The sequence below is a fragment of the Amblyraja radiata genome, chromosome 32 (genome assembly GCF_010909765.2).
Source record: "Amblyraja radiata isolate CabotCenter1 chromosome 32, sAmbRad1.1.pri, whole genome shotgun sequence".
NCBI lineage: Eukaryota > Metazoa > Chordata > Chondrichthyes > Rajiformes > Rajidae > Amblyraja > Amblyraja radiata.
In genome coordinates, this window is record NC_045987.1 from 28,462,643 (window position 1) to 28,488,488 (window position 25,846).

Sequence of the window (25,846 nt, forward strand, 5' to 3'; positions counted from 1 at the left end):
AGGAGATCGCAGATATTAGTAGTAAGCACAAGGTAGTGATTGTGGGAGATTTCAATTTTCCACACATAGACTGGGAAACACATTCTGTAAATGGGCTGGATGGTTTGGAGTTTGTAAAATGTGTGCAGGATAGTTTTTTGCAGCAATTCATAGAGGTACCTACTAGAGAAGGGGCGGTGCTGGACCTCCTGTTAGGAAATGAGACGGGTCAGGTGGCAGAGGTATGCGTTGGGGAACAGTTCGGGTCCAGTGATCACAATACCATTAGTTTCAATATAATTATGGAGAGGTTCAGAACTGGACCTAGGGTTGAGATTTTTGATTGGAGCCAGGCTAACTTTGAGGAGATGCGAAAGGATTTAAAAGGAGTGAATTGGGACATTTTGTTTTATGGGAAAGATGTGGAAGAGAAATGGAGGACATTTAAAGGTGAAATTTTAAGAGTACAGAATCTTTATGTCCCTGTTCGGTTGAAAGGAAATAGTAAAAATTGGAAAGAGCCATGGTTTTCAAGGGAAATTGGACACTTGGTTCGGAAAAAGAGAGAGATCTACAATAATTATAGGCAGCATGGAGTAAATGAGGTGCTTGAGGAGTATAAAGAATGTAAAAAGAATCTTAAGAAAGAAATTAGAAAAGCTAAAAGAAGATATGAGGTTGCTTTGGCAAGTAAGGTGAAAGTAAATCCAAAGGGTTTCTACAGCTATATTAATAGCAAAAGGATAACGAGGGATAAAATTGGTCCATTAGAGAGTCAGAGTGGACAGCTATCTGCAGAGCCAAAAGAGATGGGGGAAAATATTGAACAATTTCTTTTCTTCGGTATTCATCAAGGAGAAGGATATTGAATTATGTGAGGTAAGGGAAACAAGTAGAGTAGCTATGGAAACTATGAGATTCAAAGAAGAGGAAGTACTGACACTTTTGAAAAATATAAAAGTGGATAAGTCTCCAGGTCCGGACAGGATATTCCCTAGGACATTGAGGGAAGTTAGTGTAGAAATAGCAGGGGCTATGACAGAAATATTTCAAATGTCATTAGAAACGGGAATAGTGCCGGAGGATTGGCGTACTGCGCATGTTGTTCCATTGTTTAAAAAGGGTTCTAAGAGTAAACCTAGCAATTATAGACCTGTTAGTTTGACGTCAGTGGTGGGCAAATTAATGGAAAGGATACTTAGAGATAATATATATAAGCATCTGGATAAACAGGGTCTGACTAGGAACTGTCAACAAATCTTCTTGAATTTTTTAAAGAGGTTACTTGGGAAATTGATGAGGGTAAAGCAGTGGATGTTGTATATATGGACTTCAGTAAGGCCTTTGACAAGGTTCCTCATGGAAGGTTGGTTAAGAAGGTTCAATTGTTGGGTATTAATGGTGGAGTAGCAAGATGGATTCAACAGTGGCTGAATGGGAGATGCCAGAGAGTAATGGTGGATGGCTGTTTGTCAAGTTGGAGGCCAGTGACTAGTGGGGTGCCACAGGGATCTGTGTTGGGTCCACTGTTGTTTGGCATGTACATCAATGATCTGAATGATGGTGTGGTAAATTGGATTAGTAAGTATGCAGATGATACTAAGATAAGTGGTGTTGTGGATAATGAAGTAGATTTTCAAAGTCTACAGAGAGATTTATGCCAGTTGGAAGAGTGGGCTGAAAGATGGCAGATGGAGTTTAATGCTGATAAGTGTGAGGTTGTTACATCTTGGCAGGACAAATCAAAATAGGACGTACATGGTAAATGGTAGGGAATTGAAGAATGCAGTTGAACAGAGGGATCTGGGAATAACTGCACAGTTCCCTGAAGGTGGAATCTCATGTAGATAGGGTGGTAAAGAAAGCTTTTGGTGTGCTGGCCTTTATAAATCAGAGCATTGAGTATAGAAGTTGGGATGTAATGTTAAAATTGTACAAGGCATAGGTGAGGCCAATTCTGGAGTATGGTGTACAATTTTGGTCGCCTAATTATAGGAAGGATGTCAACAAAATAGAGAGAGTACAGAGGAGATTTACTAGAATGTTGCCTGGGTTTCAGCAACTAAGTTACAGAGAAAGGTTGAACAAGTTAGGTCTTTATTCTTTGGAGCGCAGAAGGTTAAGGGGGGGACTTGATAGAGGTCTTTAAAATGATGAGAGGGATAGACAGAGTTGCCGTGGATAAGCTTTTCCCACTGAGAGTAGGGAAGATTCAAACAAGAGGACATGATTTGAGAATTAAGGGACAGAAGTTTAGGGGTAACATGAGGGGGAACTTCTTTACTCAGAGAGTGGTAGCTGTGTGGAATGAGCTTCCAGTGAAGGTGGTGGAGGCAGGTTCGATTTTATCATTTAAAAATAAATTGGATAGTTATATGGACGGGAAAGGAATGGAGGGTTATGGTCTGAGTGCAGGTAGATGGGACTAGGGGAGAATACGTGTTCGGCACGGACTAGAAGGGCAGAGATGGCCTGTTTTCGTGCTGTAATTGTTATATGGTTATATGATATGGAGGGAATGAAGAGATATGGATGATGTGCAGGCAGATAAGGGTTGGACCTGTCATCATGTTTGGCACAGACATTGTGGGGCAAAGGGCTTGTCCGTGTGCCGTTTTATTCTATGTTACTGCAGCACTTAACACTGGATGTAATCCACAAATTCAACCTAGCTTTTTAATCTGCTGCTGACTTCCTAAATTCAAATTGCAGGACAAGAAAAACATCCCCTATATTTTTATTTTAAAACATTTTTTTAAATTCAATTTATTGTCATTATCTCATCAGAGACAACAAAATGGATTTTCCTTACAGTCAAGTAACATAAAAATAAATAATAAATAAATAAAAACATATGTTTAAAAAAAAAAGCACAAACACAGAAGTCCATGACACAACATAACCCCACAGCGGCACCAAAGTTGAGGAAGGTACCATAGTCCAGCCACCCTCCCTACCAATCTTCCCAGATGTTCACCCGTGGTCGGGGCCTCCCGAGCACCCGCAGTCGCCGCCACGGGCATCCTGATGCTCAGGCCCTCTCGCCGGGAACGATGGAACCCCGACGGAGAACATCCTCAGCGGCCCGGACCTCCAGATCAGCCACCTCCCACCGGAGTCCGCGGCTCCCGAAGTCCACAGGCCGAGCCGGGCGGAGTCGCAGGACTCTGCGATGTTGATCAGCGCCGCCCACGTTGGGAGCTCCGCGAACCACAGCTCCGCGATGTCGGTGCAGCAGGCCCAGCACTCCGGGGCTCCAAACGGCGATCCCCGGTAAGGCATCGCCCGCCCCGCGATGTATCCAACGCTGCGCCGCCGCTGCTGCTGGAGCTCTGGTCGATCCCGGCAGGAATGGCCACGCCAATCCAGTAGGTATGCCGCGTGGGGGGGGGGGGGGGGAGGACGCGACTCGAATAATAGTCGCATCCTCTCCAGGAAGCGACTGAAGGACGGTATCTCCCTTACCCTACCCTCTTCCCCCACATAAAGACTTTAAAAAACCCCACAAAAAACGCACTTCAAACACAACAAAAAAACAAAAAGATACCGGACTGAAGGCGGAGGCAGCTAGCAACAGCGCCACCGGATGTCCAACCTATATATGCTGCAGGTATGTTTCTCCACTGGTTAGCCCAATTTATGTGTAGAATAATGATACCCGTAATTACATTTGCACATGCTTCTAATTTCCTGTTGAATGTTATCCCTGTCTTCACCACTACTGCCTTGGTGTCTGTATATAACTCCTTTAAGTGTTTCCTGGCCCTTGGCATTTCTTAGCTCTACCCATTCAGATTCCACATCATCTGAACTAATATCCTTCCTCACTAATAAATAAATCTCGTTAATCGGTATCCTTCTCCTTCCTTGCCCGCCCTTCCTAAATACTGAATGCCCTGAATGTTCAGTTCTTATCCACAAGGCATCCGCAGACATCCCCCTGTCGTCCAACTGCACTTAAAATCCTTTAATACAGTATGTTTGGGGCTTTGGTAGGATCAGGGTAGCAGATTTTATCATTCCAATTATGCTCTGTAAAATATTTAATTCACATTTTCTTTAAATGTTACAGTAAAATAGAGCACAGGTAACAAGGCTCAAGTTTGAAGAGAACGTGGGAAACTGAACCAGGTAAGTTTCAAGGACATGCAGCCAACAAATTAGAGTTTAGTTGAGTGCAGGATCTGGAGTGTTGCTGAGCGGATGGAGTGTGCAGGAAGCTCCAGGTAATCAACAGTACATTTTAAAATACAGCACCTGTGCATATGCCTCAATTCTTTCTTCTTTAGACTTCACAGATACAGCGTGGAAACAGGTCCTTCAGCCCACCAAGTCCGCACTGACCATTGATCACCCCTTACACTAACACGAGGGACAATTTTACCAAAGCCAATTAACCTACAAACCTGTATGACTTTGGAGCATGGAAGGAAACTGGAGCATCCGGATAAAACACACGCAGTCACAGGGAGAATGTATCATGGACATAGAAACATAGAAAATAGGTGCAGGAGTAGGCCATTCGGCCCTTCAAGCCTGCACCGCCATTCAATATGATCATGGCTGATCATCCAACTCAGTATCCTGTACCTGCCTTCTCTCCATACCCCCTGATCCCTTTAGCCACAAGGGCCACATCTAACTCCCTCTTAAATATAGCCAATGAACTGGCTTCAACTACCTTCTGTGGCAAAGAATTCCAAAGATTCACCACTCTGTCCACTCTATCAACTTCGTACAGATAGCAACCGTGGTTAGGATAGAACCCAGGTCTCTGACGCTGTAAGGCAGCAATTCTACCACTGCCCTACTATATCGAACCACGGGAATTTCTGATAATCTGCTATCTGACTATTTGGAGTATTATTGTATGTCGTAGCCCTTTACATCCTGTTGCTTGATGAATTATTGCAATTTCCCACGCATTACAACACAGGTTTATCTTTTTCACTTTCTTCGTCCCCTTAGTATTATGTTAAGCTATAGTCTGTTTGTTTATGCCCCTGATTTCTCTGACTTGAATGGTTTCTTTTACCCTTCCTATCTTTTGTGACCCTTTGTTTCAGCTCCATGAATTAGGTTACTATCCCCTTGCCACTTTAGTTTAAACACTCCCCAAAAGCACCAACAAACATGCACCCCCCCACCCCCCCCAAACATTGACCACAGTCAGCATTCTCCAGAGAGGAGGGAAATGCAGAATACAAATTATGCTTTGTGAATAACTGCCATGTACTTTGATGAACAACACCAGCATTCATCTAGCAACTAACATCAGAGGTTTCAGTTATGGCCTAGAGCTGTTCAACTTTAAAAAGATGATCAAAAAAGTAGTAGGCTGCAAGCCATCAAATGGTGAACATTGAAAACATATAATTACTTTAATGGACTTTATTAACCCCTTTAAGGAGGGTTTAGGGGTAATCTTATCGAGGTGTATAAATCCACGAGGCAATTGATAGGGTGAGTCCAGTATTTTACCCAGTGTAGAGGAATAAAAAAGAGAGCACATAGATTTAAGATGAGAGGGGAAAGATTTATTCAAAACCTGAGGGGCAACTTTTTTTACTCAGAACATGGTTCATAAGTACAGTGCCCTCCATAATGTTTCGGACAAAGACCCATCATTTATTTATTTGTGGCTAAAATGCACATTGTCAGATTCTGTTAAAGGGTATTTTTATGCATTTTGGTTTCATCATGTAGAAATTACAGCTGTGTTTATACATAGTCCCCCCATTTCAGGGCACCATAATGTTTGGGACACATGGTTTCACAGGTGTTTGTAATTGCTCAGGTGTGTTTAATTGCCTCCTTAATGCAGGTATAAGAGAGCTCTCAGCACCTAGTCTTTCCATCACCTTTGGAAACTTTTATTGCTGTTTATCAACACGAAGACCAAAGTTGAGCCAATTAAAGTCAAAGAAGCCATTATGAGACTGAGGAACAAGAATAAAACTGTTAGAGAAATCAACTGTTTGGAACATCATTAAGAAAGAGAGCACTGGTGAGCTTACTAATCGCAAAGGGACTGGCAGGCCAAGGAAGACCTCCACAGCTGATGACAGAATAATTATTTCTATAATAAAGAAAAATCCCCAAACACCTGTCCAACAGATCAGAAACACTCTTCAGGAGGCAGGTGTGGATTTGTCAATGGCCACTGTCCGCAGAAGACTTGAACAGTGAACAGAACAGAACTCATGAATAGAAATACAGAGGCTACACTGCAAGATGCAAACCACCGATTAGCCGCAAAAATAGGATGGCCAGGTTACAATTTGCCAAGAAGTACTTAAAAGAGCAACCACAGTTCTGGAAAAAGTCTTGTGGACAGATGAGAAGAAGATTAACTTGTATCAGAGTGATGGCCAGAGCAAAGCATAGAGGAGAGAAGGAACTGCCCAAGATCCAAAGCATACCACCTCATCTGTGAAACACGGTGCTGGGGGTGTTATGGCCTGCGCATGTATGGCTGCTGAAGGTACTCGCTCACTTATCTTCATAGATGATACAACTGTTGATGGTAGTAGCATAATGAATTCTGAAGTTTAGTTTCGTTTACAGATACAGCGCGGAAACAGACCCTTCGGCCCACCGGGTCCGCGCCGATCAGCGATCCCCGTGAGTGAGCTCTATCCTACACCTATGCTTTAAAAATACCCAAAGACCTGGCTTCCACAGCCATCTGTGGTAATGAATTCCACACATTTACCACCCTCTGGCTAACAGAATTCATCCTCATCTCCTTTCCAAAGGTATATCCTTTGGTTGGTATATGGACTGAGCTGCCATGTGAGGTAGGTGAGGCAGGTACAGTAACAACATTTAAAAGACTCCTGGATAGGTACATGGATGGGAAAGGTTTCGAGGAATAGGGACCAAATGGGTGGCATGGTGGCAGATTTGCTGCCTTACAGCACCAGAGACCCGGGTATGATCCTGACTATGGGTGCTGTTGGTAAATTGCCTATAGTGTGTAGGATACAAAATTGGGAAAACATAGGAACTAGTGTATGAGTGATTGGCGTGGACTCGGTGGGCCAAAGGCCTGTCTCCATGCTGTATATCTAAACAAAACTAAATGGAGGCAAGTGGGACTAGCTTATATGGGGCATCTTTTCAGCATGGAAGAGTTGGACCAAAGGTCCTGCTTCCATGTTGTATGACCACACTCTGATGAGTAAGCCATTTTGAGCTTCAGCCTTCTACACAATTCAAAAAGATCACGCCTGATCCTTTACCTCAGTGACAGTGCATCTCTTCAATGCCCTTAATATACAAAAAGCTGTGTCTTGATTAATTTAGCAGTGGGGCCTCCATTTCTTTCAGGCAGAGAATTCCAAAGATTCACTACTCTCTACATGAGACTTCTTATCTCAGTCCTGAATGGCTATTCCCATAGAAACATAGAAAAAAGGTGCAGGAGGAGGCCATTCGGCCCTTCGAGCCAGCACCGCCATTCATTGTGATCATGGCTGATCGTCTCTAATCAATAACCCGTGTCTGCTTTCTTACCATATCTCTTGATTCCACTAGCCCCTGGAGCTCTATCTAACTCTCTTAAATCTATCCAGTGACTTGTGGCAGGGAATTTCACAAATTCACAACTCTTCACAACTAGAGAACAATATCATATAGAAAGTGGCCCTTTCATCACCACTACTGCTATTCATGATGCTAAATTAAACAAATCCCTTCCGCCTGCTGTTGATCTAAATGTCCCCATGCCCTGCATATTCACATAGTTATCTGAAAACCTCTTAAGCACCACTTCTTTATTCCCACCCCTGGCACCGTGTTCCAGACACCCACCACTCTATCTCTGTAGAACTAAAAGTCTTTGTCTTGTTTGTGTGCGTGTGTGGCCGTCAATCTGGTTAATTCCTATCTTCTTCCTAACGCTAGGCCACAGCCTTCCCATTTTCACACACCCTACTCACATAATTCCCCGTGGTGACGATAAACATCTTCCCGTCGCATTCCCACCTATATTTCTGAAGTTCTTAATCACTGAAATTAAAAAAGGCAAACAGCGTTTTTCCAGCAGCTTCAAATGATGATATCACAATGGATAGCCAAAACCACCTTTTAAAACACCAGCTTCCAGTGATGTCACCACACCCCCCCCCCCCCCCAATGGTAGAATTAAACACAATATTCCACCACCTTCCAGTGATGTCAGGGGGAAGGCCTCATTTAAAAAACAGCAGCTCCGCAACCGTCACTTTTACACTGCTTGAGGTCGACTTAACATCGACTTCTGCAACGCTTGATTCTGACTGCTTCATTTTCGTCATCTTTAAAGATAACATTTATTTTAGAACACCTCGCGCTTTTAAAAAGAAGATTAACCAGGCTTTTATTCACTTTCTCTGCCCCGCTCGCTAACCCCGGCTCGGCCCCGCTTGCTGAATCCCTCACCTCCCTCCCCCTCCAGTGCACCAATCACAATGGGCTCTCAAGCTGCCGAGAGCCACCCCCCCCCTCCCTCCCATTCCCGGGTTATTCATGATTAATGTTTCAAAAAAAGCCAAGCGGGTTGCGTTGGGGGAACGGGTGAGTGCTGGAATATTGTGTTGTGGGAGCACTGCACTTGGTCTAGTCTCCTTTAAATCTTGCCCTCATCTTAAAGGAATGCACTCTAGTCTTTGACATTACCACCCTGGGAAAAACAATTCTGACTGTCTTCTCTATCTAAGCCTCTCATATTTTTTTTCTATACGCTTCTCCCAGGTCTCCCCTCGAATTCCGACGCTCCAGAGGAAACAATCCATGTTTGTCCAACTTCTTCTTATAACGAACACCCTCAAATCCAGACAGCATCCTTGTAAATCTCCTCTACACCCTTTCCAAAGCCTCCACATCTTTCCAGTAATGGGACAACCAATTGTGTGCAACTAAAACGGCACACAATATTCCAAATGCGGCAGAACTAAACTTTCATAAAGATGGAACATGATTTCTTGACTCTTATACTCAATGCTCCAAGCAATGAAGACGACAATGCCGTATGCCTTACCATTTTATCTTATGTTGCTATTTTCAGGCAGCTATGGAGCCCAAGATCCCTCTCCATACTAATACTATTAAGGATCCTGGCATTAACTATATACTTATCCCTTACATTTCACCTCCTGAAGTGCAACACCGCACACTTTCCCAGATTACACGCCAATGTCCATTTCTATATCTATATCCTGCGGTACCCATTGACAGCCTTTTATCACTGTCCGCAACTCCACCAATTATCGTCTGATCAACCAACCTATTAGCATTTTTGTTCATGAAGGAACTGCAGATGCTGGAAAATCAAAGGTAGACAAAAATGCTGGATAAACTCAGCGGGTGAAGCAGCATCTATGGAGCGAAGGAAATAGGCGCCGTTTTGGGTCAAGACCCACTTCTTCAGACCATTTTTGTTCAAGTCCTTTATAGAGATCACAAACAGTAGAGGTTCCAGCACTGATCCCTGTGGAACACCATTGGTTAGAGACCCCCAGCCAGAATAACAGCCATCCACCACTACCCTCCGTTTCTCTGTCCGAATCCAAACTACCAAATCATTATGGAGTTATAATTAGCATTTTAATCTTCTGGATCAGTTTAAAATCCTCATCATCATTCACCTTCGTCACCTCCTAAAAAAATCAAATTAAGTTTGAATGACATGACATGGCCTGGGAAAAACTATGACGACTTCTTAATTAGCCCATTCTCTTCCCAATGCAAGTAAATCATATGCCTAAGATTTCTCTCCAATAAGTTGTCCGCCACTTACTAACGTAATTTCCTGGATTATCCACACTTCCCTTCTTAAACAAAGGAATCACATTGCGTACTGTCCAGTCCTCCAGGTGCTCACCTGTGGCTAGACAGGATTAAAAAAATCTTCATCAAGGCAACAACTATCTCCTCTCTGGCTTCTCTCAATAAATCCCATCGGGCCCTGGCGAATAAGAAGGGATGAGACAAAGACTTAAGACTTTTGCCTTCCACCACAGTGAGGAGGTGCCTGTTGAACTCACTGTGGTGGATGTTAATTTGTGTTTATTGTGTGTTTTGTCATTTTTACTATATGTAGGACTGCAAGGCAACAACATTTCGTTCAGACCGCAAGGTTTGAATGACAATAAAGGCTACTTGTTACTTGTTACTTGTATCCATCTTAGTGTTCTTCAAGAGACCCAACACCCCTCCCACATCTCAAAATATTCAAGTATATTATGGAATTAACAAAAAAGCACACTTGCTGGAAATCTAAGTATGTGGGTGGGAGAGGTGTGGAATGGGGCAGGAGGGATGTGGAGGGCGGTGTGTGGGGGAGGGTGTGCGTGGGAGGGATGTATGTGTGTGTTGGGGGGGGGTGTGTGGGTAGGGGGGGGGGTGTGTGGGTAGGGGGGTGTGTGCATGTGGGGGGGGTTGTGGGGGGAGGGGTGTGGGAGTGGGGGAAGGGTTGTGTAGGGACAAGGGGGGTTGTGCGGGGGGAGAGGAGTGAGTTCGGAGAAGATACGGGGAAGAGCCATGTGGGAGAGGGGGGGGCGGAGCCACCGAGGGGGACCAGAGGGGTAGTGGCTGGAATTGGAGGTGCGATGGGGACTCACAGCGGGTGTGAAGTCTCCGCTTTCTGTTTGGTGACATCTCTGACTCCGGGCTGGGCTGGGTCTCCGATTCTGGGCTGGACTGGGTCTCCCATGCTGGGCTGGGCTGGGTCAGGTCTCCGACGCTGGGCTGTTGCTTGGGGTGGGGCTGCTTCGGGTCCCTGCGAAAGTCCGGTTGGAAACCTCCGCCGGCTTTCCTCAGCTCCAGTACAGATGCGATGGCGCAGGAAGGGGCGGACCGTCCAAGGGAGTGACATGGGAAGAGACTAATCCGCGCGGCGCTAACTGGCTGGAGAAGAGACAATCTGCGCTCGCGATAATTCCAACGCAATATTCCACCACTCACCCATAGCCACTAGCTGTGAAGGCGCGGCTGACGGGTTCCCGTTGTGACGTCCCTGATCCCCCATCTTTCCTCACTCCCCCAAGTCCGCCTCTTGCCCTTCACCCCCCAAGCACTCACTCCATCCCCACCCAGATGTTTAAACCTCGCTAAAGTTTACATTAGACCACCGATCGGAACAAAACTTGGTGCAATCGCAGCGCAGGAGAACGGTGAGTAAGATGGTGAAAAATCATTGCGCTATCGCTTAATGTTTTTGCGCAAATAGAATGACTGCGCAACCGTTATGTATAGATAGATATTTTTAAGACAGAGATAGATAGATTCTTGATCAGTAAAGGTTTCAAGGGGTTATGGGGACAAGGCAGGATAATAGAGTTGAAAGGAAAAGATAGATCAGCCATAATTGAATGCTGACTTGAGGGCTGAATGAAGTAATTCTTTTCCAAGAACTTATGGGCTATAAGAAGTACTAGTGGGAGATTTTAACTGTGGGACGACAGATGGCACAATGGGCTAAGTGTTCGGCTGGCAACCGGAAGGTAGCCGGTTCGAATCCCGCTTGGAGTGCATACTGTCGTTGTGTCCTTGGGCAAGACACTTCACCCACCTTTGCCTGTGTGTGAATGTGTGTTAATGTGTGTGAGTGATTGGTGGTGGTCGGAGAGGCCGTAGGCGCAGAATGGCAGCCACGCTTCCGTCAGTCTGCCCCAGGGCAGCTGTGGCTACAGAAGTAGCTTACCACCACCAAGTGTGACTGAGGAGTGAATGAATAATGCGATGTAAAGCGCCCTGAGTATTAGAAAGGCGCTATATAAATCCCATCCATTATTATTATTATTATTATACTTTCTGAGTGCAAAGGCCTTGAACGGAATTTGTTAGATGTGTCCAAGAAAGCTTACTTAATCAATATAAAGAGGGCCTGACAAGAGAGGGCCAACATCAATGGTATAGGCCAAGTAAATTGGTTGCCAAATATGGTGGCCATATTCTTATCATTGATTTCTCTGCTCATCCCTTTCCATAACAAATCAAAGGCATGTAATGATCAGATATTTTTTCACATGTTAATGCTTGCCTGTCTGGCATCAATTAAACATTTTCATCTGCAACATATATTTGTTAAAAGAACCATTAAACATGAGTAGATAGAGTCGGACAACACGGAAACAGGGCCCTTGGTCCAACTTGTCCGTGCCGACCAAGATGCCCCATCTGCTCTAGTCCCACCTGCCCATGTTTGGCCCATATCCCTCTAAACCGTTCCTATCCATGTACCTGTCCAAAAGCCTTTTAAATGTTGTTATTGTACCTGCCTCACGTACCTCCTCTGACAGCTCGTTCCATAGACCTACCACCCTCTGTGTGAAAGAGTTGCCCCTCAGGTTTCTAGTAAACCTTGCCCCACTCACCTTAAACCCATGCCCTCTAGTTCTTGATTCCCTTACTCTGGGTAAAAGACTAAGCATTCACCCTAGCTATTTCCATCAAGATCTTACACACATCCATAAGATCACCCTCATCCTCCTGCGCTCCAAGGAATAAAGGCCTAGTTTGCCCAACCTCTCCCTAAAGCTCAAGCCCTTGTTTCCTGGCAATATCCTTGTAAATCTTTTCTGCACTCTTTCCATCTTAACAACATTCTTCCAATAGCAGGGTGACCAAAACTGAACACAATGCAAGTATTGCCTCACCAACATCTCGTATAAATGTAACATAACATCCCAACCACTATACTCAATACCCTGACTGATTAAGGTCAATGTACTGAGGGGCTTCTTGATCATCCTCTGTGACACCACTTTCAGGAACGATGTACTTGCATTCCCCTGCTCTACAACATTCCCCAGAGTGCTACCATTCACTGTGTAAGTCCTGCCCTGGTTTGACTTCGCAAAATGCCACACCCCACACATTAGTATTAAACTCCATTAACCATTCCATTAATGTTACCATCTTCAGACACAGTGTTTGATGTTATTCAGAGCAGGAGCACTATATCTAGAATATTTTACTTGGTCCAACAAAAAAATGTTAGGGGGAACTGATCATTATACTTGCAAACTCTCCCAAAAAAGCACCATCTCAGAAGCAGGTGATGGTGTGAGTTGGTTCATTGCTTTATTGCCAACAGCCCATTTAAATGAATAGGTTTTTGTTTACCTCACCAAGACATACCTCTCTCAATAGAATCTGCCCACGTTGGACAAAGACTGCTGGGCTGGAAAATTCAAATCGTTGCTGAAGTTCCTCGAGTTGTGGCTGTAGCTGTTCAAGCTGCTCATAACAGCTCTGCATCTTTACTGGGTGATAAGGCAGCAGGCTCAGCTTCTCCATGTACTTCAAAACACAAAGTAACAAATCAGCAACTTTGGTACTGATCATCTTACATACAATTGAATTTAAGTACAGATTTTAAAACAAGCAAAAATAGACGGCAACATTAATGCAGTGAAAAGTGAGGTTTCCACATTGTATTCGGGATCTCAGTATCTAACTGCCCATCAAAAAATAAGACACATAATTTCACATGAAGAGGACCAAGTTTGGGGAAACAGTGGCTGAAGTACAAGCTGTTTCAGTATGAGATAAAGAAAAGATGAACCTGAAAACAAAGTGAGAAAATTTACAAAGATCCTGAAAAGGAGGATATAGTCAAATATGTATAATCAAAAAGAACCAATAGCCAAATAAATTAATTCAATTCAAGTACACTGTAGAAAAGACAGCTAAAATGGGAGATTATTTGAAATGTACAATTGTGGCTACAGAACATAATTTAAAACAGTACAGCACATGAAATGGTCTTCACCCCAGTGTCTGTAGATAACATAATGCCAAGATAAACTCTTAACTGCCTGCCCATGATCCATAGCCCGCCACATACATATGCCTATCCAAATGCCTCCTAAATGCCTCAATTGGATCAGCCTCAACTCCACCACCACCACCTAGGTAGAAGAAGTCTTGCCCTGCACATCTCCTTTAAAGTTTGCTCCTATCATCTTAAAATTATGTCCTCCAGCATTTGATATTTCCATCCTGAGAAAAAGATTCTGTCTCCGCCTCTCACCATTTTATATACTTCTATCAGAAAGAGAGAAAACAACCCAAGTTTGTCCATTTTCTCCCTGTAGTTAATACTATCTAATCCAGGCATAGTGTTGGTAAACCTCCTCTGCAACCTTGTCAAACTCTCCACATCCTTCCTGTATTGGGGCGAACAGAACTGCACATAATACTCCAAATGTGGCCCAACCAAAGTCCGATAAAGCTCGCAATGCCTCTACAATACACGCAATGCCTCTACAAATGTTGGCAAGTATACTATTTGCCTTCATTACGACTCTACTTGTGCCAACACTTTCTGTGCAAAAGTCTTAGACATGAAGCTATTGGAGAGAATTCTTTGGGATACTCCTATTTAGAAGAAGATCAACAAATTAGGGACAGTCAGCGTGGCTTTGTATACGACAGGTTAGTACTAACTTAATCTATTATTTTGAGGAGGTGATGAAACGGTAAATCTTATCTACATGGATTTTAGTAACACATTTAATAAAGTCCCCCATGGTTGGCTGACCATAATGTTGAGATGCATGGGATTCACAGTAACTTGGTTATTTGGATTCAGAACTGGCCTTCTAACAGAAGACATAAGGTTGTGTTGGAAGGATGTTATTCAGGCTGGGGATCAGTGATCAGTGGAGTTCCACATGGATCTGGTCAGGGACGACTGTTGTTTACGATATATATAAATGACTTGGAAATAAATGTAGAAGGGTTGGCAAGTAAGTTTGCAGAAGACCAGCCTGTCCTTTGCAAAGAAAGGACAGGCAGGGAGAGGTTCATGAATCTGGGGATAACAAAGGACTGAAGGGTGTTTACTTCAATACAAAGAGTATAATTGGGTAAAGCTTAGAGCCTGGCTCAGTGCTTGGTATTATCATGTTGCGGCCATTGCGGAAACTTGGTTGTGAGACGGCCATGACTGGTATCTCAACATGCCTGGGATTCGATTTTTTAAACGAGATAGAGAGCGGGGTTCAAGAGGTAGAAGAGTTGCTTTACCAATCAGGTAGAGTGTCACAGTAGTACTCAGAGAGAACTTACAATGGAAGAGCATATAGGAGGTAGTGATCATAACTCCATAGGTTTTACGATTGTTTTGAATAGGGACGAGTCTGGATGTTGGAGGAAGGTACTTCATTGGAACAAGGGATATTAGAATGTCAGTACAAGTTAGAGAGGGTTGATTGGGAGCAGGTTTTATTGGGTAGGTTCACAGCTGATATGTGGGAATCGTTTAAAAGCCAGCTGATCAAAGTGCAGGATCAGCATGTTCTGATAAGGAGGAGGGAATAAGGACAGCAAGGTACGGGTATTGCGGATGACCAAGGAAGTTGTAAACTTGATCAGGAAGAAAAAGGAAGTGTGTCAGGTTTTAGAAGGTGGCATCTGACAGGGATTATGAGGAATATAATGCAAGTAGGTAAAAACTTAAACAGGCAAATAGAAGGGCCAAATGGGGCAAAAAGATGTCACTAAACAAGTGCTTTGCTTCTGTATTCACCGGGGACTTGGCGGACAACGAGATCAGTGTGGAGAATACAAATATGCTCGGGCAGTTTGAGATGGAGAAGGAGGAGGTGCTAAGGCTGTTAAAGAGCATTAAGATGGATAAGTCTCCAGGGCCTGATGGGCTCTATCCCAGGTTATTGAGGCAGGCAAGAGAGGAGTTCCTCGTGGTAGGCTGATCCAGAAGATGACTGGGTTGTTTGGATTCAGAACTGACTTATTCATAGAAGACAGTGGGTTGTGGTGGAGGAAGATATTCTGGCTGGAGGTCTGTAACCAGTGGAGTTCTGCAGGGATCTGCTGTTTGTGATATGTAAAGACGACCTTGATGTAAATGTAGATGGGTTGGTGAGTACGTTTGCTTTAGACACCAACATTGGAGGAAATGTAGAGAGTGATGAAGGCTGTCAGAATATACAGCAGGATATAGATCAGCTGCAGAAATAGGCAGAGAAATGGCCAACGGATTTTAAGCCGAGCAAGTTTGAGGTGTTGTACTTTGGGACGTTGAATGTAAGGGGAAAGAATACAGTTAATGGCAAGACCCTTAACAACATTGATGTGCAGAGTGATCTTGGAGTCCAAGTTAATAGCTCACTGAAGTTGGCAGCACAAGTTGATAGGGTATTAAAGAAGGTGTACAGTAGACAAAAGTGCTGGAGAAACTCAGCGGGTGCAGCAGCATCTATGGAGCGAAGGAAATGGGCAACGTTTCGGGCCGAAACCCTTCCTATTCAAGGTGTACAGTATGCTTACCTTCATTACTAGAGGCATTGAATATAAGAGTCAGGAAGTCATGATGCAATTCTATAGGACTTTGGTTAGGCAGCATTTGAAGTTGTGCGTGCTGTTCTGGTCACCCCTGAGCACAATGGCTCAGATGTGGAGACTTTGGTGAGGATGCAGAGGAGGCCTACCAGAATGCTGCCTGAGTTAGAGGGTTTTTGTTACAGGGAGTGGTTGGATAAACTCTGTTTGTTTTCACTGGAACATCAGAGGTTGAGGGGAGACTTGCTAGAAGTATATAAAATGATGAGAGGCAAAGATAGGGTTGACAGTCCGAATCTTATTCCCCCAAGGTGGAAATGTCCAACACTAGAGGGCATAGCTATAAGGAATAAGGGGGACATTTTAATGGAGATATGCAGGGCAATTTTCTTTTTCACACAGAGTAATGGGGGCCTGAAACACATTGCCAGGGGTGATGGTGGAGGCAGACACAATAGTGGCACTTAAGATCGGCACCATGGGGAAGTGCAAGGAATAGAGGGATATGGATCATGTCCAGGTAGATGAGATCAGTTTAACATCAAATATTGAGATTTCTGTTGAGATGACATAACTACCAGTATTCTGTTCCTGATTTCACTCTATATCCCTTGATTTCTTTCGTGCTTTGACCATATCTAATTCCTTCCTAAATATATATATTGATTTGCTAGACGTCTGCAGAGCCATTGCTTTTGATCTTGAACAATAATCTATTATGCGGAACAATGTAGACACCCTGTTTTACTTTGATAAAAAATAAACTATTGGGAGGTAGGGAGGTGAATAAATTTAGATTGGGAATATTAGACTTTACACCTTGGCAGCAGAGAATAATTACATTTGGTGATTGTCATTAGGCAAGAAATGGAGGTGCAGAGAGACTGCATGTAGAAAAGATGTGTAAAGATCAGGAGAGGTTACACTGGCAAGGATTTGAAAATAAGGATGAGAACAGAGGAAGACACAACGTGCTGGAGTAACACAATGGCTCAGGCAGCATCTTCGGGGAACACAATTAGGTCGTGTTTCGGGTTGGGACCCTCTTCAGTCTGAAGAAGGGTCCCAACTTGAAACGCCACCTATCCATGTTCTCCAGAGATGCTGCCTAACCTGCTGAGTTACTCCAGCACTTTGTGTCTTTTTTTGTAAATCAGCATCTGCGGTTCCTTGTTTCGACGTGAGAACTGATGAATCATATTATACTAGTTATGCTCATTGAAGGATTTCCATGCACATTGTAGGATTCAAAACAAGACAAAAAATACTCCAAATTTGTAACTGGAAAATGCTCAGAAGATATGGGCCTAAATGAAACACAAACTGCTGGGGGAACTCAGTAAATCAGGCGGCATCTGCAGAGGGAAATAGACCGTCTAGATTGGGATCTTTCAAGATTCAAGTTGATGAGTTAGACTGGAAGACACGAGAAACTGCAAATACTGGAAACTGGAGCAAGAAACAAGCTGCTGTCAGAACTTCGCAGCATTCATTTAATAACCTGAGACGTCTGCTTAACATAATGCACTCTCACAAACCTCAAGAACAAGAGTTAGCTATCATTTCATTGGACGCAGAAAAAGCGTTTGATCAAGTAGCATGGGATTATATGATTAAAGTATTGCAAAAATTTCAAATGGGAGAGAACTTCATCGCATGGATAAAATTATTATATAACAAACCCACGGCTAGAATATTAACTAATAATACACTATCTACGAAATTCCAATTAACAAGGGGCAATAGACAAGGATGTTCATTATCACCGCTGTTATTCGCTCTGGTAATTGAACCTTTAGCTGAAAAAATTAGAACACACCCGGATATTTACGGTTATAATACAAAATATTCAAATAACAAAATATCCTTATATGCAGACGATGTATTACTGTATATCACAAAACCCCAAATCAGTATACCAAACATATTAAATCTAATTGAGGACTTTGGATCTTTCTCAGGATATAGAATAAACTGGAACAAAAGTGAAATTATATCGATAAAACCGAAAGACTCAACACATCTCTTGAAATTCCCCTTTAAAATAGCCACAGAAAAATTTAAATATTTAGGAATTGAAATCACTAGAAACTATCACGCTATGTTTAACGCCAATTATAGCCCCTTACTTAAGAAACTAAATAATCTAATCAAATTCTGGAAAACGCTCCCGATGTCTTTAATAGGTCGAATAAATGCTATAAAAATGATCTTTTTACCACAAATCCTATATTTATTTCAATCAATTCCAATATATCTTCCAAAAAAGTTTTTCAAAAAACTAGACTCAGACATTACAAATTTTATATGGGATTATAAATCCCACAGAATACAAAGAGCACACCTTAGTAAACCAAAAGAGATGGGTGGTCTAGCGCTCCCTAATTTTATGTACTATAATTGGGCAGTAAATATTAAAAATATGATTCACCTGCTGGACAATTCTGCCCAGCAGGTGGACTGGATTGTAATGGAGAGAGAGGACTGCTTTCCGTGTAATACAGGAGCGACTCTCCTCTCACCAATGAATCTGAATAACAAAAATTATAATAAAAATCCAATGATACATAGTACAATTAGAACTTGGAAACAAATAAAACAGAATCTAAAATTAAGAAATCTATCTCTTTTAATGCCAATAGTCAATAACCAGTCGTTTAAACCTTCAATTATAGATAAATCATTTACACAATGGGAAAGAATGGGAATCAAAACGCTCGGAGACTTGTATGAATTAGGAAAATTATTATAATTTCAACAATTACAACTGAAATATAATTTGAAAAATAATCAATATTTTAAATATCTTCAAATCCGTGACTATCTGAAAAAATACACAAAAGACTCATAACATGTCCCCAGACTTATTGGATAAAGCCATGAAGACAAAGGCTGAATCAGCAAATCTAATATCATACTTATACAACATTATTTTAAATATAGAAATACCTACAACTGATGGTATTAGAAGAGACTGGGAACAAGAACTAGCTATAAAAATTTCAAAAGAGAGCTGGGATAAACACTTACTATATGTGCATAAATGCTCGATCAACGTACGACATACTCTAATTCAATATAAAACATTACATAGACTATATTATTCAAAAACTAAAATAAATAAACTTTTCCCCAATGTCTCACCCATTTGTGATAAATGTCAGTCACAAGAAGCTACCATAGCGCACTCTTTTGTTTTTTGTATAAAAATCCAAAAATTTTGGAACGAAATATTTGAAATCTTCACAAAATTATTTAAAATAAAACTTGTACCAAAAGCAGAATGGATCATTTTTGGAATATCGGAAGGTAACCCCGAATTAAACGTGTTTCAAAAGAACTTACTTAATTACGGGCTAATAATGGGAAAAAAGCTTATACTCAAATTTTGGAAAAATGCTCCAATACCAACAATAAAAATGTGGATTTCAAACATGTTCGAAACACTACACTTGGAAGAGATGAGACTCCTCCTAGCAGACAAAGCAGATCACTTCCAAAAGACGTGGTCTGCATTTATGGAACTATTACAAGCATAAGGTGCAATAGTAATTTAAAATATAAATGGTACCAGGATCTGGTAACGGGGGGGTATAAAATAAATTTAAAAAAAAACAAAAAACACGGTTGGTATATCCTTTTTTGCGAGTTTTGTGTTACTATAGAGCGATTGTTTTTCCTTTTTTTTCTTTTCTTTCTAGGGTCTTATTTCCTTTCTTTACTTCCTTCTCTAACTTCCTCTCTAAGGGGCTTTCTTTTCCCAACACTTTCCTGCACCTTCACGATTCTTGCTCACTTTCCTTACTTCTTTTATTTCTATCTTTTTTAAAGCTCGAAAAACAAAGTGGTACAACAAATGTAATAAGATATACCTGATGTGTATTATTGTAATTTACTGTACTTCTAATAAAAATAAAATTAAAAAAAAATTAAAAAAAAGAACTTTGCAGCATAAGCAACATCTACGGAGGCAAAGGGATGGTCCAGTTTTCAGGTCACGACCCTGCATCACGACAGAGTGTAGAGTACTGTGAGCCAGCACAAAGAGGTGAGAGAGACGGGTGTGACAGGATCTACAGGTTGTAGATGGAAACAGATGTGGGAGGGTGACAGGCAGATGGAACTAGTTTAGTTTTAGTTTAGAGATACAGCATGGAAACAGGCCCTTCGGCCCACCAAGTTCATGCCAACCATCGATCACCTGTTCCCACTAGTTCCAAGTAATCACACTTTCTTACCATTCTCTACACGAGGGGCAATTTTACAGCGGTTAAGTAACCTACAAACCAGCACATCTATGGGACCCGCAAGGTCACGGACGAACATGCAAACTCCACACAGAGAGCTTCCGAGGTCAGGGTGAAACCAGAGTGTCTGGCACTGTGAGGCAGCAGCTCTACCAGCTGTGTCACTGTGCCTAAATGAGGGAGGGGATGTGAAGAATAAGCCGTGGAAAAGGTGCGTGCATGCGTGCGATGGAAGATGGAAATGGGAGAGGTGAACAGACGAAGAGAGAACCTAGGTCGACCAGTAGACATGGGAAAGGAACCCAGCAGATATGGGTACCCGAATATGGGAAATGCCAATATTCAAACAATTAGTTTGCAGGCTACCCAAGGTTTCAAGGTCAGTTTATTGTCACATGTACCAGTTACGGTACCCGAGTGTAATGTGAGGTGTTGTTGTTAAGTCAGACAAGACTGGGCGATTCGTGTAACAGAAATGCCAACACAATAGCACATTATTGTTAATACCAGGAAAAGACTTACTAATTATTCACGCCAAGAATAGTCAGGGTTGAAAGCCATTTGTTCCAGAGACATATTTGTTGTATAATCACTTCCCTTCAGTTTGTTTCAACGCCCATGAGGGAGCATCAAGCTCTTTACAACCAGCTGCTAGTGGAGCACCTAGCAGAGCCCCCCCCCCCCCCCCACCTACCTCACAATTCCAAGATTCAGTGTGATCTTGATGCCAACTGCCTGGATCTTGCACATTCTCCCTGTGCCTGCGTCAGTTTCCTGTGGGTTTTCTAGTCGTCATCCCCCTCCCTCCCCACACATCTCAAACACATGCGGGTTTGTAGGTTAATTGGTATAGTGGTCCTAATGGGCAGGTGAGTGGTAGAATCAAGGGATCAGAATAGGAATGTAGGAAGAATAAAAAATGTGATTGGTGTGGGGTTAGTATAAATAGTGGTCGACGCTGTGGCTTAAGGAAACGGTTCCACGGTGCACAACTCTAATTCTCAAATTCATCTTAAAGCCTCCTTTTGTTTAATGACCTAACTTAATGCAATTGCTTATTCAATTCACTGATTTATGCATCTCAGGTGTGTGAGAGCAGGTTGGCAGTTCCTTTTACGAATAAGACTAACACCAAATTCATTAAGGAAGTCTTTCCTTCCACATTCCCCAGCCCCACCCCATTTCTTTCAAAAGAGCGAGACAAAAGAGAACAAAGTTATCACTAAACACCAAATGGTGAACTTTAGGACCACATATGACAATCACAATCTAATGTTAACACTTTCCTACAGATATTATTTCAACTAACTGACAGCTTTGGAAAGTTCAAAGGGGTTCAGTGGCAAGTGTGGCAGCAATTGCAACCACCGGTTTTATTCAGGTTTCCAACTCAACAAATCTGTCAGCACGTGCATCTCACCTCCCCAAGCTTTTGCTTTCCTTCTTCATTCAGAATATTTTTATTAATTTCCACAATCTCCTTGAAAAACAAGTCTCTGACTTCAGAAAATCCTCCGCTCGTTGGACCCATCAAAGCATCAAGAATGGAAGAGATGCAAGGTTGCACTTTGTTCCGAACACAAGCTTCAGCTTTGGGCATTACAAACACTAAATAGAAACACACACAAAGGCAAATTGCAATCAATCAGAAACGAGAACGATATCAAATACAAGCTAAGAATCAACGCAATCAAACCACAGGACCAGATGAATTACAATATACAATATTTGAAAGTGTAGGTAGATTTACTCTAATTAAAACACCAAAAACAGTTAAAAGTAACAGCTCCTTAAAAATCAGGAAATGTGAAAGGAGTCTGGTAGTTACCATGAAGTGGAGAGAGAGGCTGAGAGTGCATAGATGATGGCACCATTGTGACTTCAACCATGAAGTGATGATCAAGTTGTAATTTGTTTAGCTGAGATCTAGTAAGGCCATGAAAAGGATATCTTCATATGTTGTAGTCTCATTTAGGACATTCAGTGCAGCTGCGTTTGCACATCCTAAAAACATGCACCCTGAAGGTGAGCCGAATGAGAGTGAACAACAAATTATAAAGAGGAAAATGAGAGACCTGATAAGGAAATAAAGCAGGTTTTAGAAATATCAGTCAATGTGATCAGCAAGATTACAGAACCAGAAAGTAGAGACAACAACAAGAATTCCATGAGAAATAAAAAGTTAGACTTAGTCCAACTATGTTTTATGTCAAGAATTTCATGGCACGATGAAAAGATCTAAAGAATTTCTGGAATGTGTTGGTTCTGTAGTGTGTTTAGGCATTGAAAACAAGAGTAAAGTCAGACCTGAATGAACGTTTCATTTACTAGCCACAAATTCATACAAAAACTGTAAAATCAAAATATATTCTTTATGATTTTTTATTCTCAAAATTTGTTTCAACATTTCTGCTATTTCTTCTGCCTATTTCTTGGTATTTCCAGTGAAAGAAAAAAAATCCTTGATTTGATTTGATTTTCACCCTGCAGTGTCAGTCATGAGCTGAGATATTCACCACAAGGCACGTGTCAGATGCACAGGAGTCATTTTGCCCCAATTTCAGAACACTTCACTTTGTAGATTAAGACCTGGCATAATGGTTGACACGATTTCTATTTTTTTAAGCCTTTTGCTTGTATGATTGTAACAATTGTGGAAACAGCAGTGAAAGAGAGGCTGGATTTTGACTGTTAGGTCTGAACCTAATAGCATTGCTGGGAACTAATTCTCTCTTTTCAACTGGCTCAGCTATGGTATTACTGTTGGCACACAAAATTAATAAATAGGTTTTAAATATAACTTTTGTTTATAGTAATAGTATTGACAATGTTCAAATATTATTGTTCACCTGTACATGTATTGATAATGTAAGTAACATTGGCCCAGTACCATTAATTCAGTAGAAAATAGGACGACACATGAGCCTTCTTATGAGCAGAATTAGGCCATTCAGCCCATTAAATCTATTCTGCCATTCAATCATGGCTGATCTATTTTTCCTCTTGCCCCAAAAGTTTCCAAACCTCTTAGCTTGTTTGCCACGTGTTCTTTTGAGCTAATAATTTGATCAAGGTCTGGACGAATCCTGCCTTCCAATCCAGAACGGGCGGCTTCACACTTTTGTAAAACAGCTTCATATCGGACTTTTGTCTGCACTTGCACCATCTTCTGCACAGCCTCTGTAATCTATGGGCAAGGGGAAATAAAGTTGAGTCAGTAAAATCATATAGAATTAACCAATTTTCAAGTTAACTATTTTTATTTTCAAATCTACATTTCTCTGTCACAACTGCCTTCAGTATAGCAGCATCATTCTCAAATTCAAATCTAAGATGTTTTTAATTCACCCAGGTCATTCCTCAGTCTCCTCTGCTCCAAAGAAAGCAAACGCAGCCTATTCAGACTCTATATAACTATGAAGCTCCAATCCACGCTAACTATTTAACATAGAACAGTAGCGCACAGGAATGGGTCCTTCAGCCCACAATGTTTGTGCCGAACATGATGCCAAGTTAAACTGATCTCATCAGCCTGTACATGATCCATATCATTCTATTCCCTGCAATTCTAAAAGCTTTTTAAACGTTACCATCATATCCGTCTCCTCCTGAGCTTTTGTATCTTCCTCAAAACGCTACGCTCTAACGCTTAAAATTTCAGATTATTAATCACATTAACCCCATCAACAAAATAAACTGTTTCACTTCACATTTAATGCTATATTTCACATTATAGCGTTTAAAAAATAGCTAAAACCAAGTTTTTAAAAGGCAAACGTCCTTCAACCCGCTTCGAGTGATGTCACAAAGGGGGGGTGGGCAGCCACCAAGGGGGAGTGGGCGGCCACCAGCTTCCAGTGACATCAGGGGGAGGGCCACATTTAAATTAACGTTCCGCTTTTTCTGATCCGAGCTTCTACCGGATGGGTAGAAGCCCGGCTATTGTATGGCTGTATGGTAATCACATTTCACTGTGCCATCCACACTGCGGCGGTGAGGCCTTGCGACGAAGGGGCCACTGGGGAGGTGAGGAGGGAGAGTGGGAGGATTGAGGGTGAGGAGGGGGTAGGGCGGGTAGTCGCCATGTCAACACTCCCTCTCTCGCCCCCTCCCTCTCTACCCTCCATCCCTCTCTCTACCCCCTCCATATCTACCCTCACTCCCACCCTCTCTACCCCTCTTGCCCTCTCTACCCTCCCCCCACTCTTCCCCCCTACCTCTCTACCCCCTCCCTCTCTCTCTACCCCCTCCCTCTCTGCCCCTCTCCCTCTCTATCCCCTCTCTAAACCCTCCCTCTCTAATTCCCTCCCCTCCCTCTCCCTCTCCCTCTCTGCACCGTCCCTCTCCCTCTCTGCCTCCTCCCTTTCCCTCCCTACCCCCACCCCCTCTACCGCCCTTCCTCTCTCTTTACCCCTCTCCTTCTCTACTCCCCCACTCTCTCTACCCCCTCCCTCTCTACCCCCGTCCTCCCTCTCTAGTGATTGAAGAGGGAGGGTGAAGAGGAGGAGGGGGGGGAGGGAGTGCTGGGGGATGAGGAGAAATGAGCCGCGCCTGCGCAGTTGGGGGCTATGCGTGAGTGGTGCAATATTGCATTGGGGGAACGGGTTGCTTTGGGGGAGCGGTTGAGGGTTGGAATATTGTGTTCCTCAATATGCCGAATGGGTCTGCACTTGGTTTAGTCTCCATTAAATTTACCCCCCTTTTACCTTAGATATGCCTTTGGTGTTGGATATTTTCACCCTGCGTAAAAGGTTTTGACTGTCTACCCTATCTATGCCTTTCATAAATTTCTATACTTCTATCATGTCTCCACTCAACCTCAGATGTTTCAGAGAAAACAATCCAAGGCTATCCAACCATCCCTGTGTCTAATCCAGGCAGTATTCTGGTAAATCTCCTCTGCATCCTCTCTAAAGCCTCCATATCTTTCCTGTAATAGGGCAACCAGAACTGCATGCAATACTCCAAATGCAGCCTAAACAAAGTCATATCAAGTTGCATCATGACTTCCTGACTCTTACATTCAATGCATGCAGCAATGAAGGCAATCAAGCATACACCTTCTTTACTAAGAAACTAAGCTACTAAGAGAACTATGAATTTGGACTCCAAGATCCTTCTGCACATTAATGCTGTTGAGGGTCTTGCCATTAACTGTATACTTTACCTTTGCATTCAAGCCCCCAAAGTGCAACTTGCTTGAGTTAAACTCCATCTGCCATTTCTCCGCCCATTTCTGCAGATGGTCTATATCTATTGACAGCATTCCTCATGCTCTGCAACTCCTCCAATTTTGGTTGTCAGCAAACTTACACCAAGCCATCTCC

The 25,846-nt window shown here is 42.5% G+C and overlaps 1 protein-coding gene across 1 annotated transcript in view; it reads right to left on the minus strand.

Moving 5' to 3' along the window:
- The window catches only part of niban2 (niban apoptosis regulator 2), a 187,633-nt gene that overhangs the window by 18,885 nt on the left and 142,902 nt on the right, over nucleotides 1–25,846 (minus strand). The window contains exons 8-10 of the mRNA XM_033048769.1: nucleotides 23,544–23,706; nucleotides 21,940–22,127; nucleotides 13,105–13,266 (exon numbers count right to left, since the gene is read on the minus strand). Of these exons, the coding sequence (XP_032904660.1) occupies nucleotides 13,105–13,266; nucleotides 21,940–22,127; nucleotides 23,544–23,706 (513 nt within the window). The remainder of the gene's footprint in view (nucleotides 1–13,104; nucleotides 13,267–21,939; nucleotides 22,128–23,543; nucleotides 23,707–25,846) is intronic.